Source organism: Astyanax mexicanus, chromosome 15, assembly GCF_023375975.1.
Source record: "Astyanax mexicanus isolate ESR-SI-001 chromosome 15, AstMex3_surface, whole genome shotgun sequence".
Lineage (NCBI taxonomy): Eukaryota > Metazoa > Chordata > Actinopteri > Characiformes > Acestrorhamphidae > Astyanax > Astyanax mexicanus.
The window spans coordinates 35,254,696-35,267,134 of record NC_064422.1 but is presented as its reverse complement, the minus strand read 5'-3'; the positions used below and the strand labels follow the sequence as shown (position 1 = coordinate 35,267,134).

The 12,439-nt window shown below is 37.1% G+C and overlaps 2 protein-coding genes across 2 annotated transcripts in view; one reads left to right on the top strand and one right to left on the bottom strand.

Moving 5' to 3' along the window:
* LOC103037561 (mitochondrial poly(A) polymerase) overlaps positions 1–2,910 on the bottom strand; it is a 27,470-nt gene extending 24,560 nt beyond the window's left edge. Inside the window, exon 1 of the mRNA XM_022670391.2 lies at positions 2,821–2,910. The gene's annotated coding sequence lies outside the window, so the exon portion shown is untranslated. The remainder of the gene's footprint in view (positions 1–2,820) is intronic.
* Positions 1–12,439, top strand: part of map3k8 (mitogen-activated protein kinase kinase kinase 8) — a 15,728-nt gene extending 3,289 nt beyond the window's left edge. The window contains exons 4-8 of the mRNA XM_022670392.2: positions 2,839–3,100; positions 4,398–4,504; positions 6,812–6,964; positions 8,367–8,613; positions 10,026–12,439. Of these exons, the coding sequence (XP_022526113.2) occupies positions 2,839–3,100; positions 4,398–4,504; positions 6,812–6,964; positions 8,367–8,613; positions 10,026–10,153 (897 nt within the window). The 3' untranslated portion in view covers positions 10,154–12,439. The remainder of the gene's footprint in view (positions 1–2,838; positions 3,101–4,397; positions 4,505–6,811; positions 6,965–8,366; positions 8,614–10,025) is intronic.

The following is a 12,439-nucleotide window of genomic DNA, read 5'->3' as shown; positions in this document are numbered from 1 at the left end:
AGAGCACAAGTGGTCATGCTCTCTGTCTGGGTGCGTGGGTGGGTGGGTAGGTTGCACTCTCTCTCCACGTCACTCCCAAGTTGATGTTGCTCAGCACAGGCATCTGTGAGCTGATGTATCAGAGCTGGGTTGCTGCGCTTTCCTCCAAGTGTAATGCTGCATTAGTGACAGTTCAAAAAGAGGCGGAGTCTGACTTTTCTGTGTATTTAAAAAGCAGGCACATGTTTGTCTTTACCCTCCTAGTGTTGGGGCATTAAGAGTGATAGGGGGAGTCCTAGCTAAAGAGTAGTCATCATGCTTGGGCCACAAAGGCTCCATGTAATGCAGTATAGTCATCTTTGCTTCTGTGCAGTAGAGACCTTCTGTAGAAACGAGTCATAAAGTAGATAAAAAGGAGACAAGTTGTGGGGAAGCCATGAGATAATCAAGGACTAGATACAGCTAATATTGGGACACTTCCAAAATTCTAATGAAGTTGATGCTTTGGTTCCAGTATTACAGATTTATCAGATTAAGTGGTGAAGTAAATTTCTGTAGAAAAAAAAAAACTGCCTTGGTGCTGCCCCAGTGCTTGCAGGTGGGGCACCTGCAAAAGACCACAAATGCCTCACACACTACGGAAACGGTCACAGTGTGTATAACAGCTTAATGTGCCCCACCTGCAAGCACTGGAGCAGCACCAAGGCAGTTTTTTTTTTTTCAAATTTTCACATATATATATATATATATATATATATATATATATATATATATATATATATATATATATATATATATATATATATATATATATATATGTGAAAATGTGTATTCATAATCCTTTATTTTTTCTGGCAGCATGTTTTTTCTGCCACAAAGAAAGCTTTGTTACTTTCCTTGCCTTAAAAGAACATCGCTGGCCCCAAATGCCTTCTGTAACTTGTGAGACTGAAAATGGGGAGTTCCTCTCTCAACTGCTGTACAAGGTTTTAACACTAGGCTTCTAAAGAGCAGTTTAGGGAAATCAGGTTTTTTCCTAGCACATGCTCTTCCTCTTTTTAGAACATTCTCTCATTGCAGCAACAGCTTCTGTTGCAGCATTTTTCTACCACAGGCAGTTTTCTGCTTTTTCCCTTCCTCAAGCTTTCATGAGCCTTGAGAACAGCACATGAGAACACATGATCTCTAAAAGAGCTGTAAAAGTATGTGACCAAACATGTCAGCCCATTTGAAGACTTCATTTACTTTGTTTTGTATTTGCATCAAGCCATAGAGGAAATCAATCAAGCATGTGTGACTGGTGCTCATGCCTTCATGCCTGTTAAGCACCTTTTAATTAGATGTTTAGTGACTGGAAAAGGTATGTTTTGAGTTCTGAACAGCAGCCATGAAGCTAAAATACACACTGGAACAGCATGACGGCATGTGGTTAGCTATCGTGTACAAAAAAGTTGGCAGCATAAGATGGTAAAAAATGTAAGACTTTATATTACTTACCAGAATCTGTATCATTATTATATCCAAAGTCTAAGTGTGAACACTTTAATTCACATTTTAATTCTTAAACTAAATTCAAAACCTAACTCTCACCCTGGCCCCAATTTTGACTAAACCTATTGCAACTCAAACCTAACTCCAACCCTAAACCTACTGCAGCTCAAATCTAACCCCAACTCTAAACCTAATGTAACTCAACTCTGACCCCATTCCTAAACCTAATGCAACTCAAACATAACCCCAACTCTAAACCTAATGCAACTAAACTCTGACCCATCCCTAAACCTTCTGCAACTCAACCCTAACCCCAACCCCAAATCTAAACCTTCTGCAACTCAACCCTAACCCCAACCCCAATTCTTAACCTACTGCATCTCAACCCTAAACCCAACCCCAACCCCTAGCCTACTGCAACTCAAACCTAACCCCAACTCTAAACCTAATGCAACTCAACTCTGACCCCATCCCTAAACCTTCTGCAACTCAACCCTAACCCCAACCCCAAATCTAAACCTTCTGCAACTCAACCCTAACCCCAACCCCAATTCTAAACCTACTGCATCTCAACCCTAAACCCAACCCCAACCCCTAGCCTACTGCAACTCAAACCTAACCCCAACTCTAAACCTAATGCAACTCAACTCTGACCCCATCCCTAAATGTAAGGCAACTCAAACCCAAGCCCAACCCCACCCCCAACCATAAACCTACTGCAACTCAACCCTCACCCAAACCCTAAACCTTCTGCAACTCAAACCCATTCCTAATCATAACCCTGGTCCTAATCTTTATCCAAACCAGAACTAAATTTAGTTCAAGTTATTCAGCAGCTTGTCTATAATAGCTTGTTGAGAATGTCCAGATAGTGATATTATACTTGTTGCATCATCAACAAGTATCCAACATCATCAAACAACTGAATTCAGCAGAAAATGTTATATATGCACTTCATTAATTATTAATCAAGGTAATGTATGTATTGATTTTCTATAGTTTTTCTGTTCTGCTACATCAGATACATTGTTGATTTTACAAAATTTGAGTGTTTTTTTATAGTGTAAAAAAAGGAAAATAGTGTCACTTTTATCAGTCTGGGTCTATCTGAGATTAGTTTAAAAATAATTTGTGAAAAAATTCAAACATGGTCTTTCAATAATAATAATATCTAATGTATGTAATTCTTATTTATTAACATTAACCTTGTAGCTTTAGTGCAAACATACGTTTGCTGATCTGACTATAAATGAATTATCATTAAACTTGTGTTAACTTAATTTCCTTTCCAATTGATTTTTGCAAGACCTTTATACACACATATTGGCATCTTATTTAACCTTTTCCTACCTTCTCAACTTTGCGCAGATCCCTTTGGAGCATTTCAAACCAGCAGATGTGGAGATCCAGGCACGGTTCCGCCACGAAAACATCGCTGAGCTGTATGGAGCTGTGCTGTGGGAGCAGAGCGTGCACCTCTTTATGGAGGCAGGAGAAGGCGGCTCGGTTTTGGAGAAGCTGGAGAGCTGCGGCCCAATGAGGGAGTTTGAGATCATCTGGGTCACTCAGCAGGTTCTGCGTGGCCTGGAGTACCTGCATTCACACAAAATCATACATCACGACATCAAACGTGAGTCACTGCGTGATATTCGGATGTTGTACAGTACTAGAGTTGTAAGATCAATTGTATTTTTATTGTTGCTACAATATGAGTTTTCCTGATAAACACATTGTAAGTGTTGTGATAATATTGTTAATAACATAAATAACCGCATGCAGAAAAAGAGGGAGCTCTTAATGCTGCAGACTGTGATCATGTGATATAAACTAGGCTGGAGGCAGAGTGAGGCAGAGTGAGGTCAACAGGGTCAAGTCACACACCAAACTACTTCTTAGCCTGCCTAAAAATCTTTTAGGAGCTTAAATTAAATGAAGAATCATTATTTATTTCATTTAACATCAATATTGGGATATCCAAAAGTGTTCTCACATATCACATTTTTTGTATTAATTGTACACCCCTATTGTACACTTTTTTAAATAGATATACTAGGTCTTCTGAATTGTCTTAAGGCTCTGCAGTGAAAATGTCTCTACGCATGCTGTTTTCAGCAGCTGTGGTGGTCCAAATTTCACTTCAGCTTACTGGTTTAGTTTTTCCGTGCTTGTGGCTGGCTGTGTGAGGCACTGTTTGTACCTCACACAGACCACAGGCAGTTTCGAGGAAGGACAAAAACGCACAAAAACGCTGGCCTTCAGGTAAATCAGATCGCACACCTCAGTCTAGTTAAGGGCAGTCAGCAACTTCAGAGGAACTGAAATCTAGGGCACTAAGAGGAAGTGGCGCTGTGTGTGTGTTTTTTATTTTTTTATTTTTTGGTCACAGGCTGGTTGAAGTGTTTTGTCTTTTGAAAGGCCCGGAAACACAGCTGAACTCAGAGCGAAGGGTGAAGCTGTCGTCCTTTTCCATTAGTCAGCCCGAACACCAATCAGACTTCAGAACTAAAACTAGTGACCTTTTAGACGTCTGGAAATTCCAGCCTGAAACGGAGACGTGCAAACACAGAGCGCTCTGTCCTGTGGTGTGCACTGCTGGCCTTTAGCTTGACGACTCTGGCTCTGAGATTAAACGTGTCATTAAGTGAGGGGAAATAATAGGGGAGAGGAGATTATGGCTTTGAGACCTTTCATCTGTCCATCAGCTTTTGACTCACGTCCTTATTTAGCTTGAGAACAGAGACACTTGCAGAAACAGAGCAATGCAAAAAAAAAAAAAAAAAAAAAAAAAAACACTTCTACTAGCTGTATGTAACAAAATCTGTGCAGATCATTTTTCAAATCTCATTTTACAGGAAACTAAACTGCAGGAAGAATCTACCGGTATTAAAATTCATCATCTTCATCTTTCTTTCCTTCTCTTTCTATAGCCAGTAACATCGTGCTGATGTCTGACAAAGCTGTGCTGGTGGACTTTGGCCTAACTGTGCAAATGACAGAGGATGTATACATTCCTAGAGATCTAAGAGGAACTGAGGTAGGTGTAAATGTATGAGTGTGTGTTTGTGTGTGTGTTTAAACTTATATTCATTGCCACAGAATTAAATATACCACAACACTGAACAAAGGTAAACGCAAAAACAATTTTATTTTATCTAAAAAAAAAAAAAAAAAAAACGAACAAAATTAAACCTGGTGGTTGAATACTGAATGGAATGGTGTAGCCTAAATACTAGTGGTATGATTAGTGTTATTCTAATCATAAACCAACATCAGCAGTGTTATTCTAGCCCCAAATTTACCTCATCAGTGCTATTCTAATCATACATTTAATTCAGCAGTGCTATTCTAACTCTCAATTTACCTCAGACGTGCTATTCTAATCCTAAATTTTCCTCAAAAGTTTACCTCAGCATTGCTATTCTATTTCAAAATTCATCTTAGTATTGCTATTCTCATCATAAAGTTTCCTCAAAATTACTATTCTAATCATAAATTTACCTCAGCATTGCTATTCTAATCAAACATTTACCTCAGTAGTGCTACCACTGCTGAAACACAACCTAACATTAGAGGAAATAGTACAAAATAATAATAAATCATTCAGGGGGTCCAAATTTGTTATGTTTTCATATAATAATGTTGGAATTATTAAATAGATACAGAAAAAGATGAAAAAACGACTATTTCCCCACATTTTTCTTTTTCTCTCTGGATTAAAGCCATCTTTAAATGCTGTGAAAATGCAGTTAGGGTTCTTTAAGAAGGGTTAATGACTGGCTCGAGGCTAAAAGCTCTCATAAAGCATGTCCCTGCCTGCATTCTCACGTGCTGATTCACTGCTCATAGGTCACTGTGGTAAAGAAAGGTTTAATCAGCAGTTAAACATAATAAAAAGTGTGTTAATAGCAGGATGCACTGGATGCAAAAGACGATTGAGCTTAAATTAAGCCTAATTAAACTTGCATGATTTGTAGAGGTGGTTATTTATAACACATAGAGAGCCTTCCAGCTTATACTGATTCTTTACTGAAGATTGCACCTCTTTCTGGGGAAATCCCAGAGGTTCACTCACACAGGCCACACACACACACATACACACACACACACACACACACCAGTGCACATTCTGGCTTGGCCCTGTCTGGAAAGTCCACAGAGCAGATGTTTTTGAACTTTGTTGACAGACCCTCTAAAACTCCCCTTTATAGAGTATGGCTCATGTTTACAGTACAGGCTGTTTTCAAGTGCTTCATTTATTTCTCCTGGTGACTGTGATGTATTAAATTACTGTGTGCTGAGGCTGAGTGTACACTGGTGGAGGAGTCTTATGTCTGTCACATGGATTATGTTTTCCATGTGGATGCTCTGGGAAGCGGGATTACATACATACTCTCAGTGATGCAATCCTCTGTGTTCAGGAGAAGGAAGTAATAAGCTATAACAATAAAAGTCCCCTTAGAGTGTGCAGTGTTTACTTACAGTATGCAAATACTGTACATAGAGTATGTAATCAGTTTACATTCCTGTTCAAGGTGTGCCAGGTTTTATCTGTTACTGGCCATAATCAATAGACTAAATATTAGATAAAAAAAATATATGTATATCTATATCTAATATGATAATTAAATCACCCTTGTACCCAAGCTTGCATGTATTTGAATGTACATGTGCTGCCAGTAGAGGTTTTTGTATAATTGTTTTATGTTTGCGGTTTATATGCATGAACTAAATATCCTGCACTTTAGTATCACACATTATTTTTTCATTATTATTATTATTATTATTTTATACAAAGTCAAGTCAAGTCCAAAGTCAGTGAAGTGTTTTCTTGAAACATCTTAGAGAATTTAATGCTTCCCTTTGCTGACAACTTTATGGAGATGCAGATTTCATTTTCCAGCAGGACTTGGCACACTGCCCACACTGCCAAAAGTACTAATTGTTCTTATATAATATTTATTTACTAATACTTGCATAAAATACTTACATACTTATATAATAATTTTCTGAGACATTGATTTTTGGGTTTTCATTGGCTGTATCATCAACAATAAAATAATGAAATGCTTAAAATAGATCACTCTGTGTGTAATACACATCTATATAATATACGAGTTTGACATTTTGAAATGAATTACGTAAATAAAATAAAAACTTTTTAATAATAATTATTATTTTTTTTTTTTAGATGTTTTTTTGTTTTTGTAAATGTTTGCCTATTAAGACCTATCAATGCAGGACAGAAACCCCTCAAGAACTTTTCGTGTTTAATAAGAGTGTTATGGTATGTAAAGTATGTCCAATATTAATAACAACTTTCTGTTTTTTTGTCTCTGTCCAGATGTACATGAGTCCAGAGCTGGTCCTGTGTAGAGGCCACAACACTAAGACAGACATCTACAGCTTGGGCACCACCATTATTCACATGCAGACAGGGAGCCCACCCTGGGTCAGGAGATACCCACGCTCAGCATACCCCTCGTACCTCTACATAGTAAGTAATCTGCATACAGTACAACATTTTTAAACTGTTTAAATAACTACATACAACTAAAAAGGCAAAAGGCTCCGCAAAAGTACAACTGCACATACCGTGTGTTTAAGGCCATGACTGCATGACTGCAGGAAGATCTGCACTGTGGTTAAATGTGGCTTCATACACTTCCTACATATTAGAACCACATAACACAAACCGAGAATGCCAAATAATACGCAGAGAGCTTCAGATATCATTCATTATCTTCCGTGCCTTCATCAGTAGAGCTTTGAGGTATGTTCAGATTTGAGTGTCACAATAATTATGGGATGTCATGGGATGTGAGTGCTAGTTCTCCTTTCCATGACTTAGTCTAATCCCTTCCCACTCAGCTTCTGGTTTTATTGTGAAACATTTCCCCAAAATGATTTTTTTCTGTCGTCTGTCTTCACCAGTCATTGGACAGTCAGTGATAGGCTGAGCTTGTGAATAATCAGCTTGGCATTCTGTGATGTGCTTCACTCAGTAAAACATGTCCAGTTTAAAAAGAAAAAGAGGAAGCACAGCTCTGAGTGCAATGGGGGCACAGTCATTCCCTTCCAGCTCCCAGTTTCTACTTTAATTCCTATACTTTCATTCTTCTCTTTTATAGTAACTGGAGGTTTGCAGTATATCGTGCATTATAATTAGCAGAATGGCATTATAATGCGACAATTAATAATTACTGTAACTTTGATATGCTCTTTGCATTTACAATTTGTTTCAGTAAGTTCAGTAAGTTTGTTTCAACAGTTTTTTAATATTATATAAAATTAACATAACTCTATAATATTTAATATAACTATAATATAACTTCGCTGTGATATTAACTCTATTCACATGAGATTAGTTTTATATGGGAAGTTGGGTTAAAAGTTTCTAGTTACTCAAGTTATTAACAAAGTTATAATCAAAGTCATTTTTATGGACTGCACACTTTTGCTTTAGTAAAGCATCTTTTACCTTTTCTAAAATAACTGTAAATCTAAACTCTGGATATATTAATCCATGTGCATTGATATGTTATTCCATTAAATCCTAAAAAAAGAAAAAAGAAAATATGTTTTGTGTTTTTTTTTACTATGATAAACTAAACTAAAAGTTAATTTTAACACTAAAATTAATTTGTACCAGAAGTGAATTTGTTTGGTGGTTGTTTATGTTGTCTCAATCAATTGTGCTCAGATTTTTTATCCCGGGCATTTTTTTTTTTTTTTTTTTTACATATTTAACTACAGTCTGTAGTAAATTTACACTACTCCACCTTTTTATCAAAAAACTAATTCCATCCACATAGGGTTTTTAAGGGTTAAAAAAATAATAATTATACTATTTTTTGAAGTTCTAACCTCCTTTCCTCCTTTACACCTCTTTTCTCCAGATCCACAAGCAGGCTCCTCCTCTGGAAGATATATCAGAGGACTGCAGCCCTGCTATGCGAGGCCTGCTGGAGCGAGCACTGGAGAAGGTCCCATCGCTGAGGAGCTCCGCCACAGAACTCCTCAACGAGGAGGCCCTCCACCCGTCTCGAGAGGACCAGCCACGCTGCTGGAGCCTGGATTCTGCACTCGGAGAGGGAACACACCCCCTCCTGCGGCAGCAGAGTCAAATGACGGACAGTACACAAGGTAACATATACCTCATTTTATATGTTTCATCGCATCGCTGCACAGTGAAAGGATTTATCTCCAAAACAGCAACTTTACAGGAGAAGGAGAAAACCTTCTTAACTTTCAGTGGAAGTAAAAATAAATGTAAAAAATATATATTTCAGGTAATTTTGGAGAAAATCTATTGGTGCATTCATTAAGAACTTATGACAATAAGTGTAAGGGAGAGTTTGTGAGTTTAAAATATTGTCGTAAATCAGATTTTTTTTTCTCCCTTGTAGTATATATATTTTTTGTAGTGACAGTGCATAAAAATAAGACTACAGCCATTTAGTTAATATTTTTTGATAATATTCAGTATTCAGCAGATTAGCACCATATCTTGCTCACAAACATTGTCTTAAACGTTTTTAAATCACATTTTTAAATACTAGAGGAACAGAGATTAAGCCAGAAATATTACATTTCTTTAAAGTTCCTTACCTTAACATTTTCCAAAATACATTTATTTAATGAAAACAGCTGAAAATGCTGCAGCGATGCTAAAAACTGCAAGGCACCGTCTATAAAGTATGGACCCTGATTAAAAATGAAAAAAAAAATAAAAATAAATAAAATAAGCGAAAAGATAAGAAATAAGCTGATATAAGTGATAAATACTTACTTACATCTACTGAATAACAAAGATATGGTGGATATCTATGTCTGACTGATAACCAACTTTCTACAGGACCTTATGAGTAGCCCACAGGCCTGTCCTAAACATATAATTAATTATTAATAATAAATTATGTTATATAATAACAAAAGTTTGGGAGAAGGACCACACCCGAACTCTATTTTCTAACTCCACCCCGTATCAACCAACCGCCTTATAAATACCTGCTCTAACTAACTACGTCGTGTGACGAAAGTTCGCAACCCACCTCCTCCCCAACAACCTGCTTTATCTACTCTTCTTCTTATTAAATAAAAAAGGGGCTATAACGGCACGCTTCTTCAAGCTTCTTCACGCAGTTCAGAACTCCAGCCCAATTTTCCCTGAGTTCCCTCCCCTTTTTCCTTCTTCTTTCTCTGCTTCTTTAGGCGTGGTCCGCACTTAGCAAACATATAATTAAAGGTAGATTGAACAAGTTTGTGATTTTACAAGTGTGAATCAAACTGGTAGCCCTCGCATTAATTGGTACCCAAGAAGTTGCTCTCAGTTTCAAAAAGGTTGGTGACCCCTGGAGTAGAGCATAAATTAAATATTTAATCGATTAAAATATGATGAGCAACATGATGGGGGCAGGCAAGCGTGGGGGGAATAATCCTAGCAGAAACACTGACACGTGTAAATACACATGTACCCACACATACACACACACTTACAGACACATCCTGTTAGTTTACTCATTTGCATGCCTTAACCTTCTCACTTCTTATTTTAGATTCCTCCTCGCTGTTCACTGAAGACTCGGGCCCGTTTAAGAGAAAAGGCTCTCTTTACGTGGACCTCGGCGCTCTGGCTGGATACTACAACTTCGTCAGGGGGCCTCCAACTACTGAATATGGCTAGAAGATTTTTTTTAAAGGAAACCTGGAGTTGCTTTGAGTATATATGTACATACACGTACAGGCAAATGGGACTGAAGTTCTGAAGACGTGCACGTACGGACCTGTTTGTTGAATTAAACAGTGCACCTGTGTATCTACTCTGCTGCATGTTCACTGGCACAGTCAGACTTATGTGAAGTTCCAGTGCCGGTGACAGTGCCAGTGACATTCTTAATGAGTTTAATTTGCTTGGCAATGAGCTGGAAACTACCCATGATGCAGGTGGACTTCCTGACAGCTTGGCTGAGCGATCACAGGAAATAGCTCTGCAGTTTAAACTAGCCAGCCTTAAAACTAGCAGTGGTGACAGGTGGTGGTAGCAGATTAATGAATGCGTTTGGTTATCATTTTTACGAATTTTGCGTAAAGATTCAGTAAGACTTTTACTTTTTGTAACATGAGCAGTAAATAAAATAACATCAGGTTATATTATTCCCATGTGAATTGACATGTGGGTAAATATTCCATCATACCATGTGTAAAAAAATATATTATTTTACTTTTTTCTCAATTATGAAGACATAAACAGTTCCAATCACAGTTAAACAAGTTTAATCTGCTTGGTAATAAGATAAAAACTACATATTTGATATATAGGTGAACTTTGGCTGAGCAATCACAAAAAATAGCTCTGCAAAACCAGACAGAAACAGCCCTACAGCTTTAAATATATCATATATATTTAAGTTGGCACTGCAGATTAATCACCTTCTGGAAAAAAAAAAGAACTTAAATAAAAAAAAAGAAGAAGGAAAAGTCCCAAAAGTTTGCATGGAAGAAAAAATAGCATTAAGCACTGAGGATGTGTCACATGGCTGTATTACAGTAAACGCACTGAGATGTGCACATACATGGAAAGGATTAACTAGACTGATATGATGCAGAGCCACATCCTGCCTTCCGCGGCCCAAGATAAGCACATAATACAGGGGGAAATGGATTGTTTGTCATGTTTTGTGTCTCTCTATCAATGCAGAGTGTATGTATAATTGTGTAATGTCAATGTCCAATGAAAAACATGCATATTTTTTAGCGTCAATATGCAATTTTTGCAATTTTTTTTTCTTTTTTTATCGTGAGGCTGGGCCACCTTCTAAAAAATAGTTTTAACATTAATATTGATTACCTACAATGATTTTATACACTAACATGCCACATGTCATGGGACAGAACCTTGTATTATGTCCCATTACTTTGCTCTGCTTTTCCCATATAAGCTAAAGAATGCTGCACAGAATTGTGGGATATGCATGGAGATGATTTCTGCTAGAGAATCTTATCTAATCGTATGGACAGTTTTAGCCAGTAGCAACATCTTGCTAAAACTCACTCAGGGTGACCTCACTATAACTCAGATAATTCATGTCGCCTTGCCATGAGCACACTGGCCAGTGTTCAGCCTCACTCACAAGATAACCCCTCACAACTTACACAGTCCCATAATCAATTTGCATTCTGCTGTTCCATGGAGTCTTCATGACGTTTGGCATGTCAGTGTAACAGTATACCATTCTGAAAATATGTTATGGTGAAAAAGAGAGAAAGTTCATGATGTGTATTCTACAGTATGTTTATCATAGTTATAGATGTTAATGTGAATGTGGTTAAAGGGTAGGTTTGGGTATTCTACTTTTTTTTTTGGTTTTCATTCTGTACACAGACTTTCAATAGCATTGGCTGGTTCAAATGCTTTGAGAGCAGAACTTAATAATCCCACATGTTGTACAGAATGTTATATATATTGCATTACAGTATTTTAGCATTATTTGTTGAATAACTGAACTTAGAACAATAAAAAAAAACAATCAGTGAAGGTAGTTGCTAGACAAGGACAATATATACATCCAAGTCCAAGTCCAATGTTTTGTGATTTTTGGTTTTTATACTGTAATTTTCAGATGTTTCTGGAAACGTTAACAATGTTGTTCCTGTGGAATGTTGTGTTGTTCAGTAGTTGCAGTGCAAAGAATTACCTTATACCGTGCTTTAGATCAGGATTTGCTTTAGCTGTTTCTTGATGCATGTATGTAAAATACTGGCTCATTCATCTGAAGGAAATAAGGAAATGAAGGTGCATTTATGATTTAATCATTTTTTAAACTCTCCTGTGTTCTGGTTGTAAAATGTATTTTATGTTTTATAATAATCGTTGGTATGCAGCAGAAAATTGTGCAGAAATTTCAAATTTCTTGTGTTGAGTTTGAGTCTGATGATAATTATATACATCAAATAAACGGTGTTAATCAAA